General features: G+C 43.9%; 1 protein-coding gene across 1 annotated transcript in view; it reads left to right on the forward strand.

Annotated features, from left to right (window-relative positions):
• USH2A (usherin) overlaps positions 1–27,798 on the forward strand; it is a 391,921-nt gene that overhangs the window by 362,367 nt on the left and 1,756 nt on the right. Inside the window, exons 62-70 of the mRNA XM_087774988.1 lie at positions 304–1,820; positions 2,822–3,143; positions 15,728–15,937; positions 18,411–18,649; positions 19,240–19,457; positions 21,323–21,499; positions 22,500–22,583; positions 24,269–24,513; positions 26,361–26,594. Of these exons, the coding sequence (XP_087631114.1) occupies positions 304–1,820; positions 2,822–3,143; positions 15,728–15,937; positions 18,411–18,649; positions 19,240–19,457; positions 21,323–21,499; positions 22,500–22,583; positions 24,269–24,513; positions 26,361–26,594 (3,246 nt within the window). The remainder of the gene's footprint in view (positions 1–303; positions 1,821–2,821; positions 3,144–15,727; positions 15,938–18,410; positions 18,650–19,239; positions 19,458–21,322; positions 21,500–22,499; positions 22,584–24,268; positions 24,514–26,360; positions 26,595–27,798) is intronic.

The following is a 27,798-nucleotide window of genomic DNA, read 5'->3' on the forward strand; positions in this document are numbered from 1 at the left end:
TAAAATGAAAACTGTCACTAAGTGATTTATTACTGCATCCAAAATTAAAAAATAATGAAAATTGAATCAAAACATTCTTTTTGTATCAATGGTCTGTTTGTGTGCTGATTGTTACTAGTAAGGAAGTGTTTCTGAATCAGTGGTTAATAGTCCTTACCCTATTGCAAAGATTAAGGTGTCTCATCTACTGGTTATTGACAAAAATCGTTGATTTATATATATTTTTTTTGCTTTTACTCTGGCTTCTGTCCTTTCTTCCCTCCCTGCCTTTTTTTTCTTTTTCTTTCTTTCTTTATTCACCAGACCTACAATATTTTCAGCGATGACAACCTGGAGTACAGCGGTTTATCTCGCCAGTTCCTCTTCAGGCGCCTTGAGCCGTACACTCTCTATACCCTCGTACTGGAGGCTTGCAATGCAGCAGGCTGCACTCGTTCTCTACCCCAGCCGGTCCGAACAGATGAAGCACCCCCAGTGTCTCAGATGGCACCTGTAATCCAGGCAGTGAACGCTACCAATGTTGAACTGAGCTGGTTGCAGCCAATTAATCCAAATGGAAAAATAATTCGTTATGAAGTTATTCACAGAAGCACAAAAGAAAATGCTGCAGGGTACAGAGCAACAACAGAAGACGAGAAAGTTGTTTTCACAGAATATAACACTGAAAGTAATACATTCATATATAATGATAAAGGTTTACAGCCATGGACAAGGTATGACTATAAAATACGCACCTGGAATGCAGCAGGCTATGCTGACAGCTCCTGGACAGTGGCAAAGACTAGTCAAACTGCCCCAAAAGGTCTCGCTGCCCCCAGGTTATCCTTGGTGTCAGTTAACCCCCGTAAAGTGCTCATCTCATGGGCCTCCCCGGCACAGCCCAATGGTATTCTTCAGTCCTACAGACTGCTAAAAAATGATGTTCTCTATCCTTTCAGCTTCGATGCTGCTACTTTCAGCTACACCGATGACGACTTACTGCCATATTCGATGTACAGTTATGCCATAGTTGCCTGTACGATGGGAGGCTGCTCTACAAGTGAGCCAGCTGCAATACAGACGCTGGAAGCAGCTCCTGCCTTAGTGGATCCACCATCTCTGCAGGCTGTTAGTGCCACGCAAATTAATGCATCTTGGGCACCTCCCCAAATACAAAATGGAGATATCACCAAGTATATACTGAAATTAAACAATGAAGAGTATTATCCTGGCAAAAGTTTGCAAATGTTTATTTCTAATCTACAGCCTTACACGCGGTATGATTTTGCATTGGTTGCCTGTACTGCGGGGGGCTGCACGTCTAGCATACCGCAGTCAGTGATGACCAAGGAGGCCCCACCATTAAACATGGAAGCTCCCAGGCTGCTTGTCATGGGCTCGGAGTCAATTGAAATCACATGGAAGCTTCCAGCTAACCCCAATGGTAAAATCACAAGCTACGAGCTAAGAAGGGATGGTGTTCTTGTTTACTCAGGTCTGGAAACTCGGTATCTTGATTTCACCCTAATGCCAGGCATGGAGTACACCTACACTGTCACTGCAAATAACAGTCAAGGGAGTGTGACCAGCCCATCAACTCAGATAAAAACCAACCCCTCTGCTCCGTCTGGGATGTTGCCTCCTAGGTTGCAGCCATGGTCCTCAAAGGAGATTTTGGTGGCGTGGGATCCTCCTATCAAAGTAAATGGTGACATTAGAAATTACACAATCTCGATCCACAAGCCTGCTGAAACAGGAAAGAAAACTGTTGACTTTGAGGCATCTCATGTTTCCTTTGTGAGACGGTCGTACATAGTGGCAGAGCTACAACCCTACAGTAGGTAAGTCTGGAAGACCTCACTTGTTGAATAAATGCTGCAAGGCGGTTCGGTGGGCTGGCAGATAGCTTAACAATCTTGTTTAAACAGATAGTCAAGCCCATGGTGTTTTGTTTCCTAAAAAGCACGTGATAAAACCAGGATTTTTTTAATTTTTAGTAACACCAGCTATATATCATCTTGATGAAGCGCATAGGGTTGACTTTGGTTGTAATTAATACAAGCTGCAATTCACTACTCTGCTATAGACTCCAGAACCTGCAGGCTTGTATTTGTTTATCTTTCACAAGATGTCTGCATTCAAGAACAAACAGGGCTTTAGTTGACAAAATTCGGGATGGGGTCACCAAAGACCTGTTAGCTAGCCCATTCACAGTGTAGGTAAGCTAAGATTAATGGCCTCACACCAGGAACATGCTCGCACCCTTGAGTTGAAAACAAGCGACTTGTTTTTAAGTGAAAGCTAAATCTTAAGAGAGGGTACCAGGCTTGGCTACAGAAGGAGCACACTTGATACTGAAGTAATATTTTCCCCACTAATTCTTGATTATTTACCTGACCTTTCCTTATATATTTGTGTAGGCATAGTTTGTGTGTGTTACATGGCTGGTAAGTCTGTCTACTGTTTACATATAACTCATCTAAATCCAAAGAGAAGAGTAATAGAGTGAAGCTCTATAGCTCTCAAATGATATCCAAATCATCTCCTACAATGAATCATCATTTCAATTCATATCATCAAAATCAAAACGATTTTGATCACTTGTCTCCTGCAGATGTTAATTCTGCTCTGAAAAAAACCCAACAAATGCAAACGCAGAAGACAGCATTCTTCCTTTTTGCTACACAAGGCACAGCATACACATATTTGTTGCACAAATGGTTTTCATATTAAAAAATGCCGAAGACCAAGAGAAATTAAGAAATCCCCTGGATCTCATGCACAGTCTATATTTGTATTTGCAGTGTTTTAATCACTTCGTTCCTGATTTGTGTTCCCAAAGGTATGAAGTACAGCTCCAAGCTTGCACAGAGCTGGGTTGTGCCTCCAGTGAGTGGGCGTCGGTACAGACGCTGGAGGCGCCCCCGGCAGTGCAGCCTGCCCCTCTCATAGAAGTACAGACCCGAGCCGGGGGCTTCCAGTCGACTTCTTCCATCCTGTGGACTGGCCCACAGCAGCCAAATGGGAAGATTTTATACTATGAACTTTACAGAAGGCGAACAACTCAAGCCCACATAAATTTAGACCTCGCGCTTGTTTACAATGGTTCTTCAACCTCCTTCAAAGATGACAAGTTGCTGCCTTACACAGAATATGAATATCAGGTGGGAATTGAAGCCGTTTAGCAGCTCAGATTATGATTTCAGTACACTTTGAGAACCTTACTTTACACTTACAATGAACATACACATCTCATTTCTAATGTTAATAGTATTGTGATACCTGAATGATTATTGTTAATGTATTTTAAATAGTTGAGAAGCTGAAAATAATTTTGCACAAGCAATACATTCATTCAGCATTCATTTTTCTTTATCTTAATCGTGCCTGTGTTTCTTGTATGTTAAATGTTTATGTATCCTCCAGAGCTTTTGTAAGGCTCTAATGTTATGTGAATAGTGTGAAATTCTAGTTCTTAAAAGGCAGCTTCATTTCATTAGGTTTTCTTTCTTTTTCCATCCTTACCCAATCTATTATGAATTAATTTTTACTTTATGATCTTAAAGTAGTTTACATCAAGAGGGACTGGCGTTGTTTCCTCTTTAAATTAGACGTTAGGATCACAAGCAGTTTTCGTGGGTGGTTCAAAATTGAATTTGCTGTTGATGTTTGGTGTTACTTCTCATGCACATAGGTATTTTTACTATGTTTTTTCTTATGAGGCTAAGATAAAGCAAGGAGACCAGTTCTGCCATTCTTTCACCCATAATTGTTTTCTATGTCAATGTTACAAGTTCTAGTATCATTTTTTTAATCATACAGTACTAGTGATAATGAAGGGCTTTACTTGAACTAAGAACTTTGCTATTTATAACTGTCTGAAATCTTTCCCAAGTTTTTATGAATTAGTGGAGTTTAGACCCTCACCAAAAAAGCAGCCTTGAATTTCTTGTTTCTAAAAGTAAGTGGATGTAGTATCGTAGCAGGATGACGTTGATTTTTGAATATGATGTCATCTATGAATAGGCACAGTTATTTGCCGCTGAACAGGATACCAATAAGCCTCTGATTCTGTACACAATATTTGTACACATGATATATCTTGAAAATAAGTTTAGCAATGCTCAGAAGTCTTTGCAACCTTTTTCCTAAAAAAAAAAAAAAAATTTCAAGCATGGATTTGTTTTGAGATACATGAAACATGGTGCATTCCACCTCTTGAGATCCTGCAAGGTGGCAGCAATCTTTCTTTTACAGGCTCATTTGCTTTACAGGATCACAAGATAATTCAGGTTGGAAGGACTCTCAGGAGGCCATCCAGTCCAACTTCCTGCTCAAAGCTGGGTCCGTTAAGAGGTCAGATGAGGTTACTCAGGGCTTTATCCAGTTGCATCTTGAAAACCTCCAGGGAGAGAGATTGTATAACCTCTCAGGGCAGTCTGCTCCACTGCTTGACTGTCCTCATTGTGAAAGTTTTTTTATTACGTCCAGTCTGGACCTCTCTTGTTTGAGCTTATACCTGTTTCTTCTTGTCCTCTCCCACCCCTCCACATACCACTGTGAGAAACCTAAACCCACCTTCTTGTTAGCCTGTGAGTAGGTGCTGTGGGACTGCAACCATATCCCGCCAAAGCAATCTCTTCTCCAGGCTGAACAAGCCCCAGTCCCACTGCTTCTCCTCATAGGCCGAGTTCTCCAACCCTCTGATTACCTTGGTGGCCCTCCACTGAACTTGCTCCAATTTATCAATATCTTTCTTGTATTCAGGGGCCAAAACGGAACAAGTGCTAACTAAAGGCATGTAATCACTTCCTTTAATTGTCTGGCTATGCTCCTGTTCAACAGCTCAAGATGCTGTTGGCCATCTTTGCTGCCAGAGTACGTTGCTGGCTCATGTTCAGCTTTCTATCTACTAAGACCTCTAGGTCCTTTCCAGCAAAGCTGCTCCCTAGCTGGTCAGTCCTTATCCTGTAATGCTTCAAGGAGTTATTCCTTCCCAGGTGCAAGACTTTGCATTTGTCTTTGCTGAAATTCATAAGGCTCCTGATGACCCGTTCCGCTAGTCTCTTCTGAATGGCAGACCTGCCCTTGAACATATTGACTGCTCCCCTCCAGTTTGGTGTCATCCACAAATTTGATGAGAGTGCACTTTACAGATCAGGTTCTTTGGTAGCTGTGCTCCACTGCTACTGTCATGTTCTTTTTGGTAGCCAGAAACGATAAAGAATTAAATCCAAAAGGTTGCTTTATCACATTAGCAGTACAGTCGATCCAGCTGCTATAGGTACATGTGTCATAGACTCACAGAGTCACGTAGGTTGGAAGGAACACCCAGAAGGCATCGAGCCTAACTCTCTGCTTGAAGCAGGTCCAGATAGAGCAGGCTGCTCGGGGCTGTGTCCAGTTGAGTTTTGGATCAAGCTCTCCATACTTGAATCTCCAAGGATGGAGATTGTACAGCCTGTGTGGGCACCCTATTCCAATTTCTGACTACATATCTCTTGTTTTTGTCTAATTCCCTGGTTTCAACTTGTGTCTGTTGCCTCTTGCTCCATTACTGTCAGAGTCCCAGGGTCTGGAGGGAGGAGTACAGTGTGGCTTTCTTCATAAATCAGTTCCAGCAGCTCTAATTTGGGTAAGAAAAGGATTCTGAAGGGACAGTTATAAAACTATTGGAAAGAGAGCCTAGGTTGTTTCTAGAAAAGTGTACTCACTGCGGCATTCACAAAGCCTTTCTTCTCTGCTTGACAATCACAAACCTCGTTTTTTTTCTTTTTGATGTTTCTGGATTGGCAGCATGTCTGCAAGGTAACAGCCAGTGTGAAAAGTGTGTCAGTTAGCTTTGTGCTGAAGGATGATGAGCATCTGTGAGATGACTGCTTCTTATTGCTGATTGCAGGTCCATGTTTCTTGATTTCCTTCAGTTACTTAATGGCGTCTTCTTCAACCTAGCAGTACAGGAGATGGTGGAACAACACATTCCAAAGCAAAAAGCATAGTTCCTTAAAGCCTGAAAATTTATTGCACTTTAAGTATACGAGGGTCTATTTTTCAGTTGTCACTTCTCTTGTGACCAAAGCTGTTAAAACTTTCCTGGAAAAAGCACACTTTAGGGTGAACTGTTTGTATTCTGAGTCCTAGTGTGTACAAACATTAAGGTTTCCATTTCTTTCTGCTAGCTTTCCTTTAAAGCCTGTGTAGGACCTGTCTGTACGCCCAGAACAGCGTGAAGTCTGCTCTCCATTTACTGTAGTTTCCTTATAGCAGAACTATTGTTAAACCAGATCTCCTTGCTATTTTGGACACAATCTGTAAAGAATGCGAATTCAAGTGCAGGTGGGGCTGAGTAGGTAGCAAGCATTATAGCAGACCCAAGCCCTACTTATTAGTTAGGAATCTTTCTTAGATAAAGAAAAACATCCCAAGTTGTTATCTGTGCTGGAAGTTGTAGACATTGGCTGTGGGATATTCTCAGTTGCACCAGCTTTCAATTATCTCAGTCTGAAGTTGGTTTTTGGGAAGTTGATAGCACAGAGACTTGCTTGAGCCAAAGTTTTTAATGATCTATTAGTGATGGGTAACAAAGAAAGTCTCTTGGCCAGATTCCTGTGGTTTACCGTGCTGTATTCAAGACTTTGCTTTTTATCTCAGTTCTACTCCATAACCAAGATGAGCTGTTGACTGGGACGCTAAATCATTTTTGGTTTTTTTTCACTGGTGGCCATTTATTTCACTGTGAGAGGTTTTTGCATGCACGTGTTTGTCTTCTGCTTATGTCACTTGCAGCAGTCCTCTGGGATCTATTCTGAGCCCCTCCATTGTTGACAATTTATATCTTGCCTGTGAGACAAGTTATTCATAAGTATAGGGCTTGGCTTTTGCTATTATGCTGATGAAACCCAGATTTATATTTCACTTAAACTGGATATTGATTCTGCTGTCTCTGCATTTGAGGCTTGTTTGCTGGACATAAAACTTTAAATGCAACTGAATTTCCTCCAGCAGAATGCAGATAAAATCAAAGTGCTGTGATGGGACTCTCTCCAGCATTTTTGGGAGTATTGAGATTTAGTTCAATGAGCCCTGACAGCTTCTTTGGATCTGAAGTCAGGATTTTGGAGTTGGGTTGTTTTGGGTTTTTTTGTCTTTTGCTGGAAACTTCAGCTGAATATTTAGGGCTTGTAAGACTAGATGTAAAAGTTGCACTTTCAAAAATGATTAAGTGACTTTAGCAGCTCATGCTGGTCAGAGGGACTATGCCCCCTAAATGCTTAGGTCACTGTTGTTCAAGGATACACTTTTATTCTTTAAGGGCCAGATCTACATAAGCATATTAGCACCTGCTACGTATCAGTGGATTTTTAAGAGGCAATAAGTTGCCTACTGTCCCATATTCAGAAATAATTACTTAGATCTTTGAAATTCCCTCTATCGGTCTATTCATATATTTAGATATTTGCATTCTCTTGAGCATTTGGCCTTTTAGGTATCTGTTGGAATACTGCTTGAGATCCTTAGCTGTATTAAACAGATGCAATTGCATGATCTCCTGGGAAAAAAAAAAAAAAAAAAAAGACTTAAACAAACTTTATAATTTATGAGACCTACTGAGTTTGCAAGTGTAATCTTTTGATTCCTGGAATATTTCTGAAACAGAGCGTGTAGGCTGTCCTCAGGCATTATTGAGGATGTTGTGCAATGTTACCATGTAATAACCTATAGAGTCAGGCCTGTTTTTCTCAGCTAAGGGAAGGCCCTTTTGAACAGAGAATTGTGGTATTTAGTGCTATCCTGCAAAGCAGAGCTGTCAGAGTATGATGCGATTTCTATGCAAGTGCAATGTCACTCTTCCACAATTGCACTTAATTGTGTATTTAAGACTGCTTCTTTAGATTAATGGCTTAATGTCTCCCTGGTTTAAGACACATCTTTATTTCCACTTAGCAGGCATGGAACATGTAAAAGACAGAAAAGTAGGATTGTCCCTTTTCAGAAAGTTTTATGGTTTATTCTCCAGGAGGACTATCTGGTGCACCAAGGCAGGGTCTGCAGTGCTGAAGCTGTCTGCCTCCGACTGCTGCAGGAGGCACAGCATCCCTCTTGGTTGTGAAGTGTGCTTCTCACACTCCAGTTACTGCAGCCAAGTGAAGGGTCTAGGAAATACCCCGAGATATACCAGCGGAAATATATTTTGGGTCCTCCATATTGGACTCTCAAAGAGAAAACAAATCATATTCCAACTTTGGAGAGATAAAGAGGAAAAAATGGGTGCAAAGTCATGAAGATTAAGGAAGGACCAACTACATGGAGTGCAGAATATGTCAGCCCTCTTGGTCACTTTTCAGAAATGACAAGAATGACACTTGGTTTACCAGCCTGTCTGTCAAATCGTTGGCTGAGCTCCAGCTTGTGCTGCTTAGTTATTGACAAACAGCTCAGTGACTTCTGCAGCTTAAAATGGGGTGAAACTGGTTTTCTGACTGGCCAGTGATGGATAGTCACCCATTTGTAATATCCCTCATATCTGGCTCCTTTTCATCGTTTTAATTCACCATTTCTTCCCGTCTCCCTGACAGAAAGACGCACTACAAAGTAGTGGCATAAAATAAAATGTAGTTCTTTCTTGCACTCCCTGCTTGTTATCCCCTCTTCATTTTGTTTGGAAGAGTGTTTTTTCTTACAAGGTTCATTGTGCTCCCTGCTTCCAAGTAAAGAGTTTCTCATCCTACACCTGCATTAGGCTACCGAGCTTGACCTCAGTTTTGAAAAGTAAAGCAGACATAACTATATTGTTTCACTGATGTAATGGTGATACTCACTCTAAATACCCTTTTGCAGAACGAGATGCTTCCTTTCCCCTGGTAGATGGTACCTGGCATGGAGAAGGGCCATTTAAAACCACATGATTTCTTCCCTTAAGCTCCATTTCAGTTACTATGTTTCTGGTGTCAACACCATCCTAAATTCAAGTGCGTAAACACTGCATTGATGCAACAAACCTTGATTTTTGTTCATTAAACTAAATACAGATATTAGACTGGATTTGTTGGCTTCCAAAATTACCAGTGAGACTGCTAGAGCACCACTCTTGCAAGACCCTTCTTGGTAAATTGTGATTCTGATCTATTCAAAACCATGGCAAGCTATCCTTTAAAAAGACATTAGTGTGAGTACCAGGGGAAAATATAGTCCAGGGCTGTAGATAACTTGATATGATTTCCTTGATTGTATCTTTTTATTTATGAGGCATAATTTATGACTGCTGAAAAGCAAACTAAAATGAGTGATGACTAGCTACAGCCAAAGTAATAAGTCAGAAGCGGAGAAAGAAGTGGTGATTTTGATCGAATCTATTGAATTAGCTGTTGCCCTTAGCCATTTCAGGTATTGGAAAGACCTTTTAATATCTGCTTATCTCTCTCATGGGAACTCGGTAACTATCTCATTATATACCCATAGGAAACAAATTATTTAATTTTCTACCTTTTAGAGTTAAACCTGTTTACATCTCTCATTAATTACTGGTGTTATACTATGTTATATGAAATGAGCTTCCTTTAGAATTTGGTAATTTTGTTTAAGGCCCAAAGTGTTTGTCTGTTGTCTTTCCCTTCCCCAGAATGGGTTTGGTACTTTTATTATTAGCATTTGAACAATGGAGATGAATAGCAACGTTAAGAGGCTCTAATTATCACAGTGCTAGAAGCCTGGACCTAAAAATCTATCCCATTATATGTTTATGGCCTCCCTAAGGATGCTAACTGAATGTTGAACAGGGAAAAGTATGGATCTGAGGATGGGCAATCAGAAAGCACACATTTGTTTTCTACCTTTTTGTACCCCAGGTCATGAGTGGACATGGTACTTTCTTGCCTTTGCTCTGTCCCCCGCAGACTGCAACCACTTTTGAAACTTTCTACTTGCTAATACCTGCCTGACGCTGCCATGCCCAGAGGTGAATACATTATCCTAATGCTGAATGCTAGATTTTGGTAAACAAGCTTTGTGCTCTGAGCTGTACTGACGTTGCCTAAGTAACTCCAAATTAGTCAGGGCTGCACGCCGGTCAGTTCTGATGAGAAGAAAGACTTGTGCAGGGTGCTGCAACTGATGGCGAGAGGGAGCTGCTCTGGTTTTCTCTAATTTTAACCAGCCAAGATTATGGTCTCTTCAATTTCCTTGCAGACTGCTGTTCGAGCACAATTAAAAATTGGGCGCTGTGTTTCTGAACTTACTGATATCATATCTTATATACCCCTAAAATGCCTTACTATCTTGAAAAAGAATTACACTGTGAAAACTCTGCATTTGTGTAAGCGTAGGGTTAGAAACTGAACAAATCTGAGTCAAGAAATCCAAAGCAAAGTCTAAAAGTAGTGCTGTAACTTAGCGACCTCTGTGAAACAACCCTAGAAAGAGAAGAGTGCTACAAACTCCTCTCTGCTACCATTTGTCTCTCCTGACGTGCGCTGAGTAGTGCCAGCATTGAATTCTTTTCGGAAAGACCAGCAGTCACAGGTGTGTGCAGTCCGTGGATGCCCTAAGGGCAGAGACCCAAGTCGTACCTGACTCTTACACACAGGAGCAGAGAGTTATGTGCCTGTGTGAAAGGGGTGGCTTGGTCTGACCTTGTGGTTCCCCAGAACCTACAGCACTACCTAACTGCCCTAGAGCTCTAAGCAGTGCTGAAAGCCGAAGGCAGGTAGTGATTTACTAATGAGACTTTTTTTAGGGCAAAAGGCTGTTTTGTGAGTGCTTGCAGGAGCTCAGTGCAAGCTGCTACCACATCTGGAGCTGAGATCTTGTCCCTCACAGAGGCAACTGTGAGGGACTGCAGATTAACTGCAGTGTGAAGCGGTATGATGCACAGTGCCTGTAGGACGTGGTGGGAGCCAGGAGTCGCTGCTGGTCAGTAGTCAGCTGCTTGGCTTGCTCGCCTTTCTGCTGCTTTTCTGCAAGCAGGAAGGGTGAGCAGCATCTGGCCTCCATGCAAAGCAGAGGATCCCAGCCCTCCCTGACCTGGGAAGTCAGCAGGAGCTCAGGACTGCTGCCTTCAGACAGGCAAGCTACCACCAGCCAGTCCACCCTTCTGCCTGCTGCTGCCTTGCCATGCTTCAGCAGAAGTGAACGAGATCTCTCCAGTAAGGGAGAGTTTCTCATTCTCTGTAGGCTGTCAGCTGCCCGAGACTCCCCTCTGCAGGAGCGGAGAGGATTCCCACTTGGGGGCTTCCCAGTTGTTCCCTGTGTTTGCAGCCGTAATACCTGTCACATTGTTTGAGCCAGGTCTGAGATGCGCGTGTTGTGAGCTGGCAGGTGTTAGCGCACGCACAACGTCCTCTGCCAAACCACTGCTCAGTCAGCCGTGGTTGCGCTTCTTCACGTAATTGGAGTCGTGTGATCAAGGGATTGCTTTTTTGTTTTGAGGAGCTTTTGCCCACACACTGTGTTTTCTGCCTTAATCCTGGACTACCTTCTGCCTTAATCCTGGACTATCTTTGTCTTTGTCCTTTGAGGGGCGGTAACTTGAGTGCTTTCTTTTGGCAGCTTCTTCACCTTCCCTTTTTCATCACGGTGAGGCCATAGTGCTTGCCTGGTTTATTGTTGCTTTTCTTTTTCTAGTGCCTTTCTTGCACTGCAGCATTGGAGGAGCTGTGGAAGCACACATCCAGCTGCTTCCCTCAATTCCCATTAGTACCTCCTGTATGGAGTAAATACCTTCAAATATGATCTCAATTTGTTGAAAGAAAAGCTTCTTTTTTAGTTTAAAACATGCCTTCCTCAGTAAGGACCTGGGGTTTCAAGAATGTTGCAGCAGATGAACCTGTGTGGCTCAGGGCTGAAGTCAGTCATCTAATGGGCTTCTTCCACTGTCAGCATCTACAGTACCATGATTTTTTTGCATCTATGCCCAAGGGCTGCTGTGATTTTGTTGCCCTTTATGGGAGGAGTCATTAGTCAGTTTTACTAAGCTTGAACTAGGCTGGGCTCACCATCGTAAGGCTGTGGCCATCTTCTCAGCACTTCCCTTCCTGCTCCTCATAGGTTTTGCCCCTTCTTGCTGTGTCAATGAACCTTGAGGTTGTCCTGTGATCATTTTGAGCAACAGCCGATCACCAGTTTCTTCCAGGAGCAGACATCTGTGAAGGCTCATTTATGATGGAAAAAAACAAGCTTAGTTACCTGCAACTGGAATTCTTCAGCCCTCCGAATATACGGTCTCCAGAGAGGTTTCCCCCCTCTCTCTCTCTGGCTCCACTTCAAAGTGCAGTCTGGGCCAGGGGCCAGAGATTGATCAAGCATTTTAAATAGTAACCCCTGTAGCTGATTTCGGAGCCCTCTCCTGGCTTTTTTGGGACAGTGCAGCCATTAACAGCAACACATCTTTTGGCAGGGTGCTGAGCCACGCACCATGATGTAATAGTTAATGCTTTCAGAGGCAGTATATTCAGAAAGTGAAGTTATAAGAAACTTTTGTTGGCTTTCTGCTGTGTGTGTTTTGCCATTCAATACATCCCTGAGATGTGATTTCTTCTTGTTTGCCCCACATTCCTGTGTGCTCTTTTATAATCTTCTTACATTATAAGCAGCAGGTAATACTGCTGCCTATTAAGCTCTTTACATTTCTATATGAATGCAGTCAAATATTTTTTGGTGCTGATTATACCACAATTTAGAAAGAATTTTTGTGAGCCCAAAAAGCTTTTTACAGAAGTCCAAACCGTGAAATTTCAGTTTAGCTAGGCAACAGCTTTCATCCATGACCGTTTTGCGGTGACTTTTTGAGGAGCCAAGACCAAACCTCTGATTTTAACAGGCACTCCTATCTGTGACTTCTGTTGCCATGCTATCCATTTCTTCATGCAAAGTGGCTAAACATCAGCACTTCCATCCGCAGTCAGTTCTGGGCACTTACTGCTCTGAGTCTCCAAACGCGGACCAGGATTTACGCGGACGGCAGTTCGCAAAGGGAAATACTTTTATACTCATCCATCCTTTTACAGATGGTTGAGCAGAAGCAGAGGGAGTTAAGGGAATCCAGCTTAGGTCAGTGTAAATCCAGAATTTAGATCCTCAGAAGTCCTGTTTAGCTGTCATAGCTGTCTCAGAAGCTGGCGTTAAGAGTTTCACAGACACCTAGAGGTTTTCTGTTGGACACATGTCTTGGCAGGGCTGAGTAGCCGGTGTCTGTCTAGAAGGCACACTCAGAGCATGCCTGTCTGTCAGGCTCACTCACATGTAGCCATGACTTTGGCCTCTGGTCAAGAGGGACAGGCATGTGGTGCCTGGGGGATGGACTGCAACCTCAACTATCCCCCACCTCCCTGGGGAAGGGCTGGGCTGGGGAATCATGTCTGCTCCCACTTGCTTGTGCTCTGCCCAGTCAACCTTGATTTCATTGTGTTCATGCAAAGTGAAACAGCCCCAAAGGGAGCACTGGGAGCACCCTCAGTACAAAGATGGGTCATCTGCTTTGCTTGGGCATTCCCACTCTGGAGGGCAGCAGGCTTGACTGCCTCCATTGGAGCATGTGACTGAACCTAAATTACCTGCCTTGTGGAGGAGTCTTTTAACCACTTAGCTGTAGTATGTAAGGGGATGAGCATCCCCTTTTCCCTTGTCCTAAGACAGTGTTGTGAAAAAAGAGCCCTTGTTTGCCTGAAATAGGGCTTGTTTTCTGAAAGACAAGGCATACGCACCTATGATAGGAGAGGCATCAATGGAGGAAGGTGTCTCCATCCAACCCTCAGTGAGGCGTCTGCTTCCCAAGTGAGTTGCATCCCTTTCTCCTCCGAAATTCCTAGGGGGTCCCATTCTGAGGCCGAACTGCTGTGCTACACAGGAAGCCTCTGTTCCTAACTCCTCACCTTCAATTTTGCTGTGGGCAATTTGCTCGGCAGGTCAGGTCCGACACCGTTACGCTCCATGCTCATTAAGGCCACAGCCTGGATATAACTAGAGCGTTTGAGCTCAGGTCAGTGCTGAGTCGATGCCAGTGGCACACTCAGAGCTGCTCTTTCCATATGTGGCTTATTCTTTCCACAAAGAAATATGCCCCTTGAAATGAACAACTTGTGGGCAAATCTTTGTAGCAGCTGGAACTGAACTGAGATAGAGGATTTGACCTACTGCAGTAAAGTGAACAGTTTGACTTTATGAAAAGTTCACAACAGAGATATATTACTGATTTCACTGAAAATAAAAGTGCTTTGGCTGAGCTTTTTATCGTAGGGCATCATGTGTACTTATGTAGCGTTTCACTGGATGGTGCTATATGTTGCTGATGCAATCAGGCAGGAGCTTTGGGGTTGTAATTGGCAGAACCACAGTCTTCAAAGCCACTCTGGTGGTTTTTGGCCTTTTTCCTTTCCCAGGCTCCTTGCGAAGTGTCCTGTGGTCTTGGAACTTAATATTGCAAGCTGGAAGGACTCCAGGGTCAATTTTGAAGACCTCTTATTTATTTCTAAACCTCTTATTTTTTTTAAGACCTATTTCCACCATCCGCTTCCCCAGGACCTCTGAGTAGCTCACATAAGAATGTGGTTTACTGTAGTTAGAACTGCTCGACATGAAAGCTTACTAAGGAATACGTATACTAAAAATCACTCAGACAGTCCTCTTGTATTGCCATTTAGATCTATCATTCTGATTGATCACTATGTGGTTGGCTAATATTGAGCCTAATTTAACCCTATATGCTCACGCATCCATCTATTCTGTGTATTGTACCTGACATTCTACAAATTACTTACTCATGCAAATGATGACCTAGGGCAACCTTTTATGATATTCGTGTTTAATTATACAAATGGTTTTTGATAAATAAGATTATACATCCTTCCATATGTTTATTCACTCCTTGATGAAAGCAAAATTTAATTTTCATGCAGATTTGTTGGAGAGTGTGTTTAATAAGTGCTGAGTTTTATGTAGTCTGCAGATCACTCTGGTTTTGGGAAGCTGACAAAATCAGTAGGCATAGTTCATAGAGACATGTGGGTTTTAATCAGGCCTAATTCAACCTGCTAAATTTTGAAATCTTGGAACTGAAGCCGTTGCCTTTGTGCTCATGCAATAAAGCAAATGCTGTTGTGAAAATAAATGAGATGCTGACTTAACTATACATTTCAATGGGCTTTATTTATATTATGAGTTACTGAAAATGTTGCCAAATGACTGATACATTAATATTTTTAATAGAGGGATGTTCCTGTAGAACTTTCCGGTTTTAAAGAGTAACTAGTGTTTGGCTTGTGTGATTCAGTCAAGGTGAACATAACTTAAGTATGACAGTGCCAGGCTGAATTCATTGGGGCTGCTTGCATACATGAAGAAGTGTATAGAAGGGAGAAATTGGCAGCACCAGATATCAGTATTTTTGTTCAGGTATCTTTCTTTGAAAACATTATCACTGTTGATCACAGCTTCTCAGGGAGTCCTCTTTGCATGGTATGACACAGACAGTGGTGGGAATTCAGCGTTTGGGGATCAGGTATGAAGAAGACACACGAACACACACTGCCTGAGACATGAAATCAGCTTATTTTCCCTAATCGTAGCAGTGGGAAATATTCCACTTTTCTGTTAGAAAGTCACTGGGTCAACATAGGTGCTGGGCATTTTGCATGGGTGTCATTGCGCTGCATTTTCCTCAGTGTCAGTACAGCTGCAGTAGCATCCCTGGCTAACCGTGGATGTTTTGTAGGCTTGAGTCCTTCTCTAACAGTTTCTCTGTTTTTGTGTGCCGAAGGTGTGGTCGGTAAACTCAGCGGGCCGGACGCCGAGCGGCTGGTCCCGCTGCCGGACGGGCCCTGCCCCTCCTGAGGGCCTGGGAGCTCCCATCTTTGACACGGTGGCATCCACAGTGGCCGTGGTGAACATCAGCCCCCCTCTTAAGCCAAACGGGGTTGTCAGTATTTACAGGCTGTTTTCTAATGATACCAGAGGGACCGATGTGGTGGTGAGTATTGTCAACACTGTCTCTGTACTTCCATTTGAGCTTATACTTTCTAGCTTTAACAATTTTGTTCTTACAAGCTGCTACTGTTGCTTACAGACTGTCTTCCTCTCCTGCACTCCCGTTGTTAACTGCTCTGCAATGCTCTCTTTTGGCTAAAGTGTGACCAGCGCTTTCACTCACCTAAATGTGCTTCTCGAGGAACTAACCTCATTAAACACTTCTGACGTGGTGAAGTGCTGTGACAATGTCATGGCAATCAGAAGTATTGTTCAGGGGCAGATAAACGTTCAAACGACACGCTTCCAGGCAACTCCCACCAGTCCAAATGGTGCAGGTGGAAACTGCAGCCATTAGGAAATTATTGTGTGCTTTGGATAGCCTATGGATTTGACATTCAGATGAGCTTCCCTTAAAATCTTTCGGTTTAGTAAGAAGTATTTCATGGTAAAGCACTGAAGAGTAGTGCAAGTAGCCAGGCAACGTCTGTGTTTGGTGTCTCAGCCTAGACACCATTAGGTGTCCAGAAAATGACTGGTCTCAGCTTAGGAAACCTGCAGAGCTTCATTAGAGTTATAAAATAGGGAGATGTGGGGAAAGGTTAGGGCTGTGGAAGGTGCCTGGAACAGTTACCACCAAATCAGTGCAAAATACTTGAATACTTTTTGTCTGTAACACTATCTGTTTGGTTTTTACAAGTAGGTAAATATTTGTATGGGATTTTTTCCCTTACGCTGTCTTGCTCAGCTTGGAAGTGCTAGGGACACTTTCCCAGGTCATCAGTCCTGTCTGTGAGCTTAAGCTGCCTACCGATTGCAGATTATAAATTTATTCCTTCCACTGCAATTGGCTGTGTCCATGTTTGATTCAGGCAGTTCATCTCGTTGGTGCTTGCATGGCCCTCCATTTCTGTCCCCTCACCCCTGCCATGCTGCTGGCTTGTCTCTGGCTTTGGCATCAAGAAGTACCAAGTGCTTTCATTTGCTTGCTTGACTCTTTCCTTCCTATTTTTTGCTGCACTCTCCTAAATCACATGCTGCCAAATGGGAGCAGATCTGGCCCCTCATTGCTGTTTTCTACATATTTTTATTTCCTTGACTTAATCATAGAATCATAGAATCGTTAAGGTTGGAAAAGACCCTTAAGATCATCAAGTCCAACCGTTAACCTAGCACTGCCAAGTCCATCTATACCAAGTCCTCAAGCACATCTATCCATTCTTTAAATACCTCTAGGGATGGAGACTCAACCACTTCCCTGGGCAGCCTGTTCCAATGCTTGACCACCCTTTCGGTGAAGTTTTTCCTAATGTCTAACCTCAACCTCCCCTGGCGCAGCTTGAGGCCGTTTCCTCTCGTCCTATCACTCGTTACTAGGGAGAAGGGAGAAGAGACCAACCCCCACCTCGCTACAACCTCCTTTCAGGTAGTTGTAGAGAGTAATAAGGTCTCCCCTCAGCCTCCTCTTCTCCAGGCTAAACAACCCCAGTTCCCTCAGCCACTCCTCGTAAGACTTGTGCTCCAGACCCTTCACCAACTTCGTTGCCCTTCTCTGGACACGCTCCAGCACCTCGATGTCCTTCTTGTAGTGAGGGGCCCAAAACTGAACACAGTACTCGAGGTGCGGCCTCACCAGTGCCGAGTGCAGGGGCACTATCGCCTCCCTGGTCCTGCTGGCCACACTATTCTTGATACAGGCCAGGATGCCATTGGCCCTCTTGGCCACCTGAGCACACTGCTGGCTCATGTTCAGGCAGCTGTCAAGGCGCTATACCCGCAAATGACTACAGCAACGAGGTGAAGTGGCAGTTCCTGAGAGCAGTTTCAGAACGAGGGCACTGTTTCCTTTGCCAGAGCTGCCACGTCTCCCTAGCTGAGCGTAGGAGAGTTTCCTAACAGGCTCGCCCACCACCATGGCTGTTTGAATGCAGAGCAGCATCATGTTGGCCCTAGACTTAGAGGTACCTACCAGAGAGCACATTCTCCTGTCTGTGAGTAAACTGACCCAGCAGACACATTTGTATCACTCTGCCCAGTGCTGTCTCCTGTATCCACGTTGAGGAAGTTTGTGAGATACACATGAGTATTTGCTAGCACACTTATCATGGAGCTGTTTTCCACATTAATTTCTTTTTGCTTCAGTACCACTTATCCCAGAGTTTCTCCTTAAAGGTTTCCTGTTTCTCTGTTCCTGAGAATGACATTTGCAAGTTGACATACAGTGGTCACAGCTCAACTCAAGACGTCTGTGAGGCCACTGATGGCATGGTGTTTTCCTTTGAACAGTGCCCTTTAACTTCATAATGGGAGAAAAATGAATTCAGAGTTCCCAGTACACAACAGCTGCATTAATGTCAGATTTAAAGGACATGCAGAACCTTGTGCCCGCCTTCTTCTGGAGTTAATTCACCTCCATAACTCTTATTTAGTACTTGTGGTGCTTGAAGCTGTGACAAGTTCCCTCTTAATTTTTATAGCTGTCAGAAGGGACTGCCACCCAGCAGACAATACATGGGCTAAAACCTTTTACCACATACTCCATTGGTGTGGAGGCCTGCACCTGTTTCAACTGTTGCAGCAAAGGACCCATGGCCCAAATCACCACGCAGCCAGCTCCACCCTCGGAGCAGCCCCCGCCGCAGATCCACACCGTGACCTCCAGGAATGCTTCTTTCCAGTGGAGTGCCCCTCAGTCACCCAACGGCATTGTCACCAGGTAGGAGCTGCCACCCAGCCGAAACTGCCCACTTCAGCTAGGGGTGGTGGCAGAACAATTTTCCTGGACATGAGCTGGAGGGTTGAGAGCATAGACAGTTGTGACAGCCATGCTTCTCCTTCCCTGTGCTGGTGGTGATATCCTGTGTAGCCTAAATGCCATCTGGGAGGTGATTACACACAACAATTGCTTTTCTCCTGAGCAGGATGTTGGGGGGGGTTGAAGGTGGAGAAGATGAGTTGTTGCGAGTGGAGGTAACTGCCTGAGAGCTGTGGTTGCACAGCCAAAAAATTGTGAGATCAACTGGCAGTAAAGAGGCATCTGCATCTTGTAGTTACTAAGGCAAATCCTGTTTTGCAGAAGTGAGCAGCAAGGTAACAGGCATCAACAGTTTCACTGTGAGTGTGACTGACAACCACAATTGCTCATAGGCATTTTACAGTTGGGGCCAAAATCTCCAAGAGAAAAATTGGGATCAGGTCCATTATCTTCTCTGGTAGCCACACATACAGCAATTAGGATGAAATCTATGACCGGCTGTTATGCTGTTAAGGCTCTTGATTAATCAAAAATCTCAACTTTCTTCTCAGCTATGAGCTCCATGTGTATATGGCTTGTCCCCTGAACCTACAGCCAGCAGTGAAGGCTTGCAGTCCTGGCCCAACTGAGGTGAAGTATACAGGAAAAGGCCAGAGTGCCAACGTGTCCAACCTCGAGCCTTACACGACTTACAACCTGCGAGTCGTGTCTTACAACTCTGTTGGCAGCAGCGCCTCAGAATGGATTGGTTTCACTACAGAAAAGGAGCGTGAGTATGAGAAATGGTTCACCAATCAGCAGTGCCCGCTTCTGACGCACAGAGCTGCATAGTGCCAAATGACTTCTCCACCTCTGTGAAAGATGATGTCCCCAGAAACCTGCTCTTCTGGTCACTGTGCCTCTGCTTGCCCATTCATTGAAATTCTGCTCTGGGGCTTGACAGCTCATTCCTTCAAAAATATTTCTTTGCTCATCATCTGATATCACATCCTCTGTCTTGAGTGCCTGGAAACCTTTTATTTTACTCTGAATGGGCGGCAAAGCTGCAGAACATAAAATGTATTACCAGAAGGATGATGTGTAGTAATAAATACAGTGCCATAAATAATCCCTGGGAAAAGTGGAGATCTTGAAAGAGACCTGGTGATTCTTTTCAGGAACAATCTTACTGTCCTAATTCATGTCACACTTCTGCCAGGGCTCATGAGAGTTTTCCTTGGGTGTCATCTGAATGATTGGATCTTTGTTGACAATGAAGTAAGAATTTGTTGCTACCTATCTAACCACCACAGGCAGTACTGTAAGGCCATGTGGTGGTCTGCATGGAAATTTAACATGCAGGACCTGTGCCTACAGTCAGAACAGATTTTGCCATCAAAACTGAATTTGTAGTAGTCTAGCATCAGCTTTTATTAAAAAGATCTATAATGCTGTAGCCAGACTTATTCCATAACAGATGAGATGGGCATTTCACCTCAGCCTGCCAGGTCAGGACAAAGAGGATGTTCACTTTTTATCATATAGTCTCGTGTCAGGATTTCAATTCAATTCCTTTTGCATCACTTGGTAGTTCTGCCTAGTAATTACTAAAAACGTATCTGCTACATCCTTAGCTGAAAATTTCAGGTGGAACAGCCCCAGATTTTCTTCTTCGATGTCACCACTGAAAAAAAGAAAAAGGTCCTTATCTCTAAAGCTGTGTTTTATTAAATTGCAAACTAAAAAGCTGGAACATGATAATGAACTGTTAAATGGAGAAAATTTGTAATGAACTGGTGAGACATAGAGAACGCAAGGGTTTGAAAGCCATTTTTAAACCCCCACCCACTGGGTCTGCAGCTCCCTTCTTTCAGTCTTGCTTTTCTTGCCTTGCTGACCTCTTCACACCAGCTCCTGGGTCACTCTGAAAGTCTCCTTCCTCTTGCCTGGAAGGCTTGCTTTAGTGACAGTGGGCAATTAGCAGCAAAGTGCGGCTGGACAAGCAGCTTTCTTATGAACAAACCAGCATATACTGGGCACATGGCTTAATGGCAAAGCCACAAGAAAGGACCACCTCAAACTTAAATGACGTCTTTTGTCAGCAAGCTGTTGAGCCCAACTGATGAACTCTTCCTCCCTGAAGTGAGTTCTGGGTTTCTCTTCTCTCTGCCTGCCATCTGCTCTCACTTTTCTGAAACCCTGTGTTTTCATGTATGTGCGTGTGTTAAAAGATGATCTTGGGCAATTTCTTGGTGGCTTGCAAAAAGAGTCCTCTCCTTAGCAGTTTGGTTCCCACAGCCCGGCATGCTGCAGCTGAACTTGCACAGCCTCCTGTGTCTCCCTGTCCCCCACCTTAAGCTGGAATTTAATTTATACAGTTTTAGTGTTTGTACCACATACACAAAGGCAAAGGAAGGGAGTTCTAGGTCTTTATTTTAAAGATATGAGATATTTCTGCTTTCTCAGTGTAGAGGCTGGCATGCTACAGCGGCTTTCTCTTTTCTCCTTGTATCTTCCCTACTCATACACACGTATATGAGAGAGAGAGGGAGTGCATGCAACAGAGAGCTTGTATCATGCAGAGTCTCTTTCTCTGCACTGTATAACTCGGTCACGCCTGTTGGCTAGAAATGAGCTTTTTTCCCTCTTTTGCAGCACCTCGGTACACGGCTCCATTCTCCGTTGTCAGCAATTTATCTACCATCCACATAGACTGGAGTCGCACTTTTGTACTGAACGGCCGCCTGAAGGAGTACGCGTTAACTGAGAGCGGGCAACGCATCTACAGTGGCTTCGACACTGAGCTGTATTTACCAAGGACATCTGACAAAAGTCAGTTTCAATTTCCAGTAGCTTTCTCTCTGTGAAAGAGTCTTGAACTAAGTTAATATTATTGTGTGCTAAATTTAAGACAAACTCTCCATAACTATCCTAAGCTAAGAGCACAGGAGCGTACTACAGACACACTGAATTGCAGCGAAGCAGGTGCTTGAAACAAAAATCCTTGGAGCTAAGCTCCCTCTTAAACATTGTACCTGACTGGGTGAGACTGCTCTGGCTCATTGTGAGGGTCGAGCTTTCCCAACCCTGGAGCTGCATTGCAATTCCACCCGTCAGGGACACACTCTGGGAAATGCACAGAAATCTTCAGCTTCAGAAGAGGCTGGAGCCTGAATTTTCATTTGAACCAGATCAAGTCAGTAGCTCTTGGAATTAGCCATGTTTTGAAATGCAGTTTCTCTTTCAGAAATTTGCAATCTTTAAAATATAAGGAAACTCTGGCAAGGGAGGGGCAGGGGGAGAAGTGAAAAAAAAAAAAAAAAAAACCAAGAAAAAATATTTTCTGTTTTCAAGGCATTGGGGGTTTTGTGTGTCAAAGGATTTTGTAATTTATTTTTTACCTTCCTGATTACTGCAATGATGCTAATACCTTTTTTTGTTTTTTACTCAAACATTCTTAACATGTTTGTATCAGCCGTGAATGGAGTATGAGGGATTTAGGGCAAAATGATGAATAAATTGAAAGTTGCCAGTTACGTATCATTGGAAGAGGGAGGACTGGGCGGTGAAAGAGGAACATAATTTGTACCAACATCATAGTGCTGACTACCTATGATCTGCCACGGTTCATAGTTGAGAAGTTCAGTACCCATGTATAAGGGATTATGAGGCTCTGATCTGGGACTCAGGTGGGTTATGATGGGTTATGTGCTCTCCCTGCCTTGGCTTTTCTCAGACCTGGCCGTCTCTGGTGGTGGATCATGGTGAAAAAGCAGCACCTACACAATTTGGTTTCTCCTGCTGACCGTATTTTCTAACCTTTTTTGCTCAGCCTTTTTGTTTCAAGTGACCTGTATCACTGACGAAGGGAGCGCCATGACACCAGTCATCAAGTACAGCGCTGGAGATGGAGTTGGTAAATATGCGAAGAAATTACCTAGCACCTATTGATTTTATGTGTTTGTGGTAGAAATTTGATATGTCATACATGCCAGACAGGATGGCTTCTCATTGCAGGATCAGGGGATCCCTTAACATCTTTAGGGTATGAGGTATGTAGGCAATGAGCCTTTTTTGCCACAGATGGATTTCTGTTCCTTTACATCATGATCAGCTTCAGATCCTCTCTCTATATGTGTTGTTTGGAACAAATATAGTGTTCCAAAATGTAGTGCTTTCTCCTCCTAAACAGAATCTACTTTCTTCCAGATCTTAGCTCCAAATTAAGATTATCTTGAATTCTAATCCTGTCCTTTCACATTCCTCCTCTGTCTGACAACGAAAATATACATCCTCTCTCCTCCCTGCATCCCACCCACCCCAGCAAGGGGCACGAAGGCATCCACCTGCCCCTTTTGCATGACCAGCCAGCCAGTCTCCGTTTGCAGTTTCACCTGGGATGTGTTCCCCTAGCAAGTTTATGAGAATGTCATATGAGACACTGTCAGGACCTGGCTTATAACATCTGCTGCTTCCCTTCTGTCCACGAGGCCTTTGCCTGTTCGTGGAAGTGAAGGAGTTTGGTGTGGTAACATCCCAGTCACTTGTTGTCCATTGAGTAGTAGATGCCTACCAGTACAAAGTTTCAGTTTTTTTAACTCCTTAGTTTTCTGGGAAGCAAAGCTAAGCTTGAACCATTTCTAACTGACGTATGGTTTTTAATTCATTTATTTATTGTTTGAGTTGGATCTTGTTCAGCTCCTTAAAAAAAAAGATGGGCCTTGTCTTTGCAATGACTCTTTACACTGCATTTCCCTTATATCCCATTTCATGTTCTCACTCCATCCACCTGCAGAATTTCAGGCAAGGCTGCTGTAAAGGGATTATAAAATGTTCCCAGTTGCTCTACGTCCATCACCTTCCGCAGACTACTCCTTTTTTCTTTTGATTGCTGCTTGTATCCAGACTGTACTGCAAACTCGATCAGCACCACAGGCAACTTGTAGCAGAGGCTTGCAAGTGAAGGTGATGGGAATTCCTTAGCAAAGAGTCTGGATTCGCATGTAGGATTTCAAAAAACCAGGAAATCTTGTCACTGAGATTTCTTATGCTTGTGTTGTGTATGAGCAAAGCCATCCAAGTGGCTGTGTTTTTCTAACAGGCAGGGGAAGAATAAAATGATTCATGTTGTTTGCTTTTGTATTAATTTATCACTCATTTCGGTTTAGTCTTCCTCCCTCCCTCTTCACAACTGCACAGGCCTGCCTCTACACAGTGCTGGAGAGAATGTCCTCTGTCTGTACCGCTCTGAAATTACCATAGTCATTTCCACTCTTCAAGGTTACTTGGAGAACCCTTTTTTTCTCGCATTCCACCTCCACCGCCTCCTTTCTCAAGAGCTGCTGATGCATTGGTGATTTCCAGCCTGAACAGCAATGCCAGAACTTTAAGCAGGGTCTCTTGAGGGTAGTAAGCTTTTTATTATAGCCCGCTAGCATATTGAACCATTATGCCACCTTGAACAGAAGTGCAAATAAGCACATGACGACAAAATTACTTAAATTTCTGCCTAATTTATTAGCGAGGAAAGGGATAGCATATTGTTAAATGCTTTCTGAAATAACATTCCCTTTCTCCCCTAATCCCTCTTGATTTTTACAGGTCTGATCTTGACAACACCTGGAGAGAAGGACAAAGCGGAGTCCAAACGTGCAAAATTCTACAACGAGTTGTGGTTTGCAGTGCTGATGGTAGTTCTAGGTTTGATCCTCTTGGCTATTCTTCTCTCCTTAATTCTTCAAAGGAAAGTCCACAAGCAACCCTATGCACGGGACAGACCTCCTTTAGTTCCACTGCAGAAAAGAACATCACCGATGAGTGTGTACTCATCAGGTGAAACCCATCCGGTACGTTTGGTAAAATGTAATGTTGTGTATCCATCATGTTATATTTTTATCCGCCCTCCCCCCCAAACACACACATGGTTTTTATTCCTCTTTCCGCCATTTTGTTGCACTCTTAGTTACCAAATGAAGGCTGTTCAGTGTAGGAAAAGGGCTGTCCGGTGTACCTATGCAGGCACAGAGAACACCCACCACCCAGCTGGACTGCTGTAGGACGAGCTGCATGCCAGGAAGGTTTGGGGGAGAGTGAGTGCAACCAGGGAAATGGTAGGGACCTTCACAAAATGTGTGTGTGCATCTGTGCACACAGCCACAGTGGGACCACCAGAGAGGTGGGAAGAGGACTGCTGGGGAGTGATGAAGAGGAAGGCTTTATATCATTTTTATTAGGACAAGTTATAATTCCATAAAAAAAATGGATAAAGAAAGAACATGTTCCACCATGTAGCAGAGTAGTGGTGCTATCTTATCCTTTGAGGAAAAGCAAGACAAAAAGAATACGGCAACTGTTACCAGACTGAGAATGGGAGCAGCCGTGCCTTCCATTTCCATGCTTCTTCCCAGGCACAGGCCGTGAGATGATTCTTCTTGTCACTTCTCAGCTGCTTTTTCCTGTGAGTGCCACCAAGCAGGATTGTGACTCCTGCATCCTTCACGCATTCTGTTCCTTCTTGTCGCGGTGCCAAGAAGCTGCATCTGTGCCTCAACGAAGGAGCTCTTGGAAACAATGGGATTTCCAGTGTGCCCCTTCTCCTGGCAAAGGCTAAGAGCATAAGAAACTTCTTTTTTTGGTCTCATGGTTTTGATTCCTTTTCCTCTACAGTCTGTCACGTTGCGTTGTTACTCTTGACTTTAAAATGTCTTTGCTATTGGCATGCCTGCACAATTCCCTTCCATGAGCCTGCCCCTTCTTTTCTTTTTTTTTTTTTTTTTTTTCCTTTCTCTTTTTCCAGAAGCTCATGGACTTAACAGAAAGGAAGATTCTACAGTGCATCAGTTGAAGGACTTAATTCGAGAAGTTCCAATAGAGCTACTATGAAGTGGCAAAATCGCTTGAGTTTTACAATTGTGAGGTCCTGTGGCAAGCAATGCTGGCTACCCACGCGGTACTTGATGGCCAGTTAAAAGTTAAATAGTGCCTCATCTTTGTCAGTTCCCCTGCTCCCTCACATCCTGCTACCTTGCTCCCCTTCACAGAGCTGCAGCTCATTCACACCCTCTGTACACAGACTGCGCCTGCATCGCACCTTGCCCTCCCCTAATGCTTTTCCTTCCTCTCTTTAACCTCAGTTTGAGACCATTGCTGACACCTCTGATTCATCAAGCAGTGTCACTCTCAAAAGTTACACGATGCACTTTGAGGTAGAGTCGATAGCTTGCAGAGTTGCAAGATGTGTGATGTGCCAGATGACCCAAAGAGCATGCACGAAGGCATCTTACATTGCATGTTTCTCCTGGTGGGTGAACGTCTTCTCCCTGGTCATGAGAACTGAAAAAGGAAGTCTGCTAACATCTACTTGCTGTGCAAGTCTGGGCTATTGTTCTGGTAGTCAAAACTCTTTGGACCTCTGCTTGTTGGCTACTTCAAAAAAAAAAAAAAAAAATTAGGGGAAAGTCCTGTTTTACAGGGCTGAGGGGTTTTTTTGGTTTTTTTCCCCTTTTTAATATGACTGTCCTACAATGGGGAAAGGTCAATTTTTTTTTTTTTTTCCCTTCTGTTTATAACTGTGCATGATTTTTGAAGCATGGGTTTCTCTGATCTCTTCCACTCCTGCTTTGGTTTTATTCAGACAAAGTGTTTGAGACTATGCCCTTTATTTTTGATTTATTAGTTTGTGTCTTCCTCATAGGGGCTGGCAGATACGAAAATTCCAGGAGCTGGTTCTCCCACGAGCAATCGCAGTGTCCATATCGCATCTGGGGCACGGAGACCAAGTCAGAGCCAGCTAAGTCGCACATATTCCCCAGCCTCTCTTCATCGTAGTGTCAGCCAGCTGCTCGACCTCTATGACAAAAAGTCTCTTGTTGAAGACTCACCTTGGGATGCCATTATTCGCAATCATCGCACCGCTGCTCGTGGCTTGGTAAGCACTGCTCTTCCTCTGTAATGCTCTTGTGTGTCAGCTGCTAGTGATTTGTCTGTTCTGCTAGAATCATGAAAAGGTCTAAATATCAAAAGCTGCTGGAGATACAGCCAAAAGACCTAGACAGACATGGTCAGAGATTAGATCCTCAAAATCCTTCCTGCCTACTGCTCTCTTCTGGAGCCGCAGGTGATCACACACTGCTCTTACAGGATGCGAGGGGTCCACATGCATTTGTCTATGGTTTCCATTGAACCAGTAACTCCATGGTCTACCAGGGATATGCACCTTGAAGAATTCCCGTCTGTTTGGTCAACTGATAGGCTTTTCTCTCCATGCATTTCAGCAGATGTACTGGTGTGAGGAGGGGTCCTTCACACAGATAGTGCCAGAAGCAGGAGCTTGTGTTCTAGTGACTCCTGTTCTGTGACCTTGGACTCAATTGCTGACGAGACCTGCTCTCTGTCCTCTGCTCAGTCAGGATGCAGAGAGCATGTGAATGCTCAGATCTTCCGGCATTCTTGACAAATGACTTCAAACTCCGCCCACACGGGACTAGAAGGAGGCTGGGGGGCAGGCAGAGTATCTGTCTCCTCTTAATATAGGAAAGGACAGGATTGGCCAGTGTCACCAACACGGACCTGACTGCACAGATGTAAGAAGTTATGATTCTCAAGTCAAGGACAGTAGCAACTTCCCTTCCTCTTTGTCACCAGGAAACAGGCTTTTTAACCTCCACCCCTCCAGCTTCCACCCTCCCCTGAGCAAACGTGTGGGAAGGGGTTTGGGGGCCAGCGAGACGCGAGTGTTTGCTCCCAGAAAAAGCTGACTAATAAGGTTCCTAAAAAGGGGATAGGTGGGGGCGAAGGGCATGTGAGGTAGTAACAAATTTAGATGAAGCGTGCAGTTATCATTGAGCGGATCTTGTTATCATTGAGCGGATCTTGTCCAAAATGCAAAAAGTGAACTGGAGAAGGATGGTCTGGCAGCTTCCTTGGGCTTTCACCTTCAGTACACCAAACAGCTAGAAGGGCTGGAATGCTTAGGCATGCCACAGCATGGGGGTGTTGCTACCATGGCTGCCATACCTGCTTAGACCATAACAGCAGGACCAAGGAAGCTGATGAGGCTTAAGAAGCTAGTGACGCTTAGCTCTAGGCAAAACCCCTACAGGCACAGGTTACTGCACTGATCTGCAGCTCAT

This window comes from Nipponia nippon, unplaced genomic scaffold (genome assembly GCF_047370975.1).
Source record: "Nipponia nippon isolate SJK-2023a ecotype South Korea unplaced genomic scaffold, ASM4737097v1 scaffold_4, whole genome shotgun sequence".
Classification (NCBI taxonomy): domain Eukaryota; kingdom Metazoa; phylum Chordata; class Aves; order Pelecaniformes; family Threskiornithidae; genus Nipponia; species Nipponia nippon.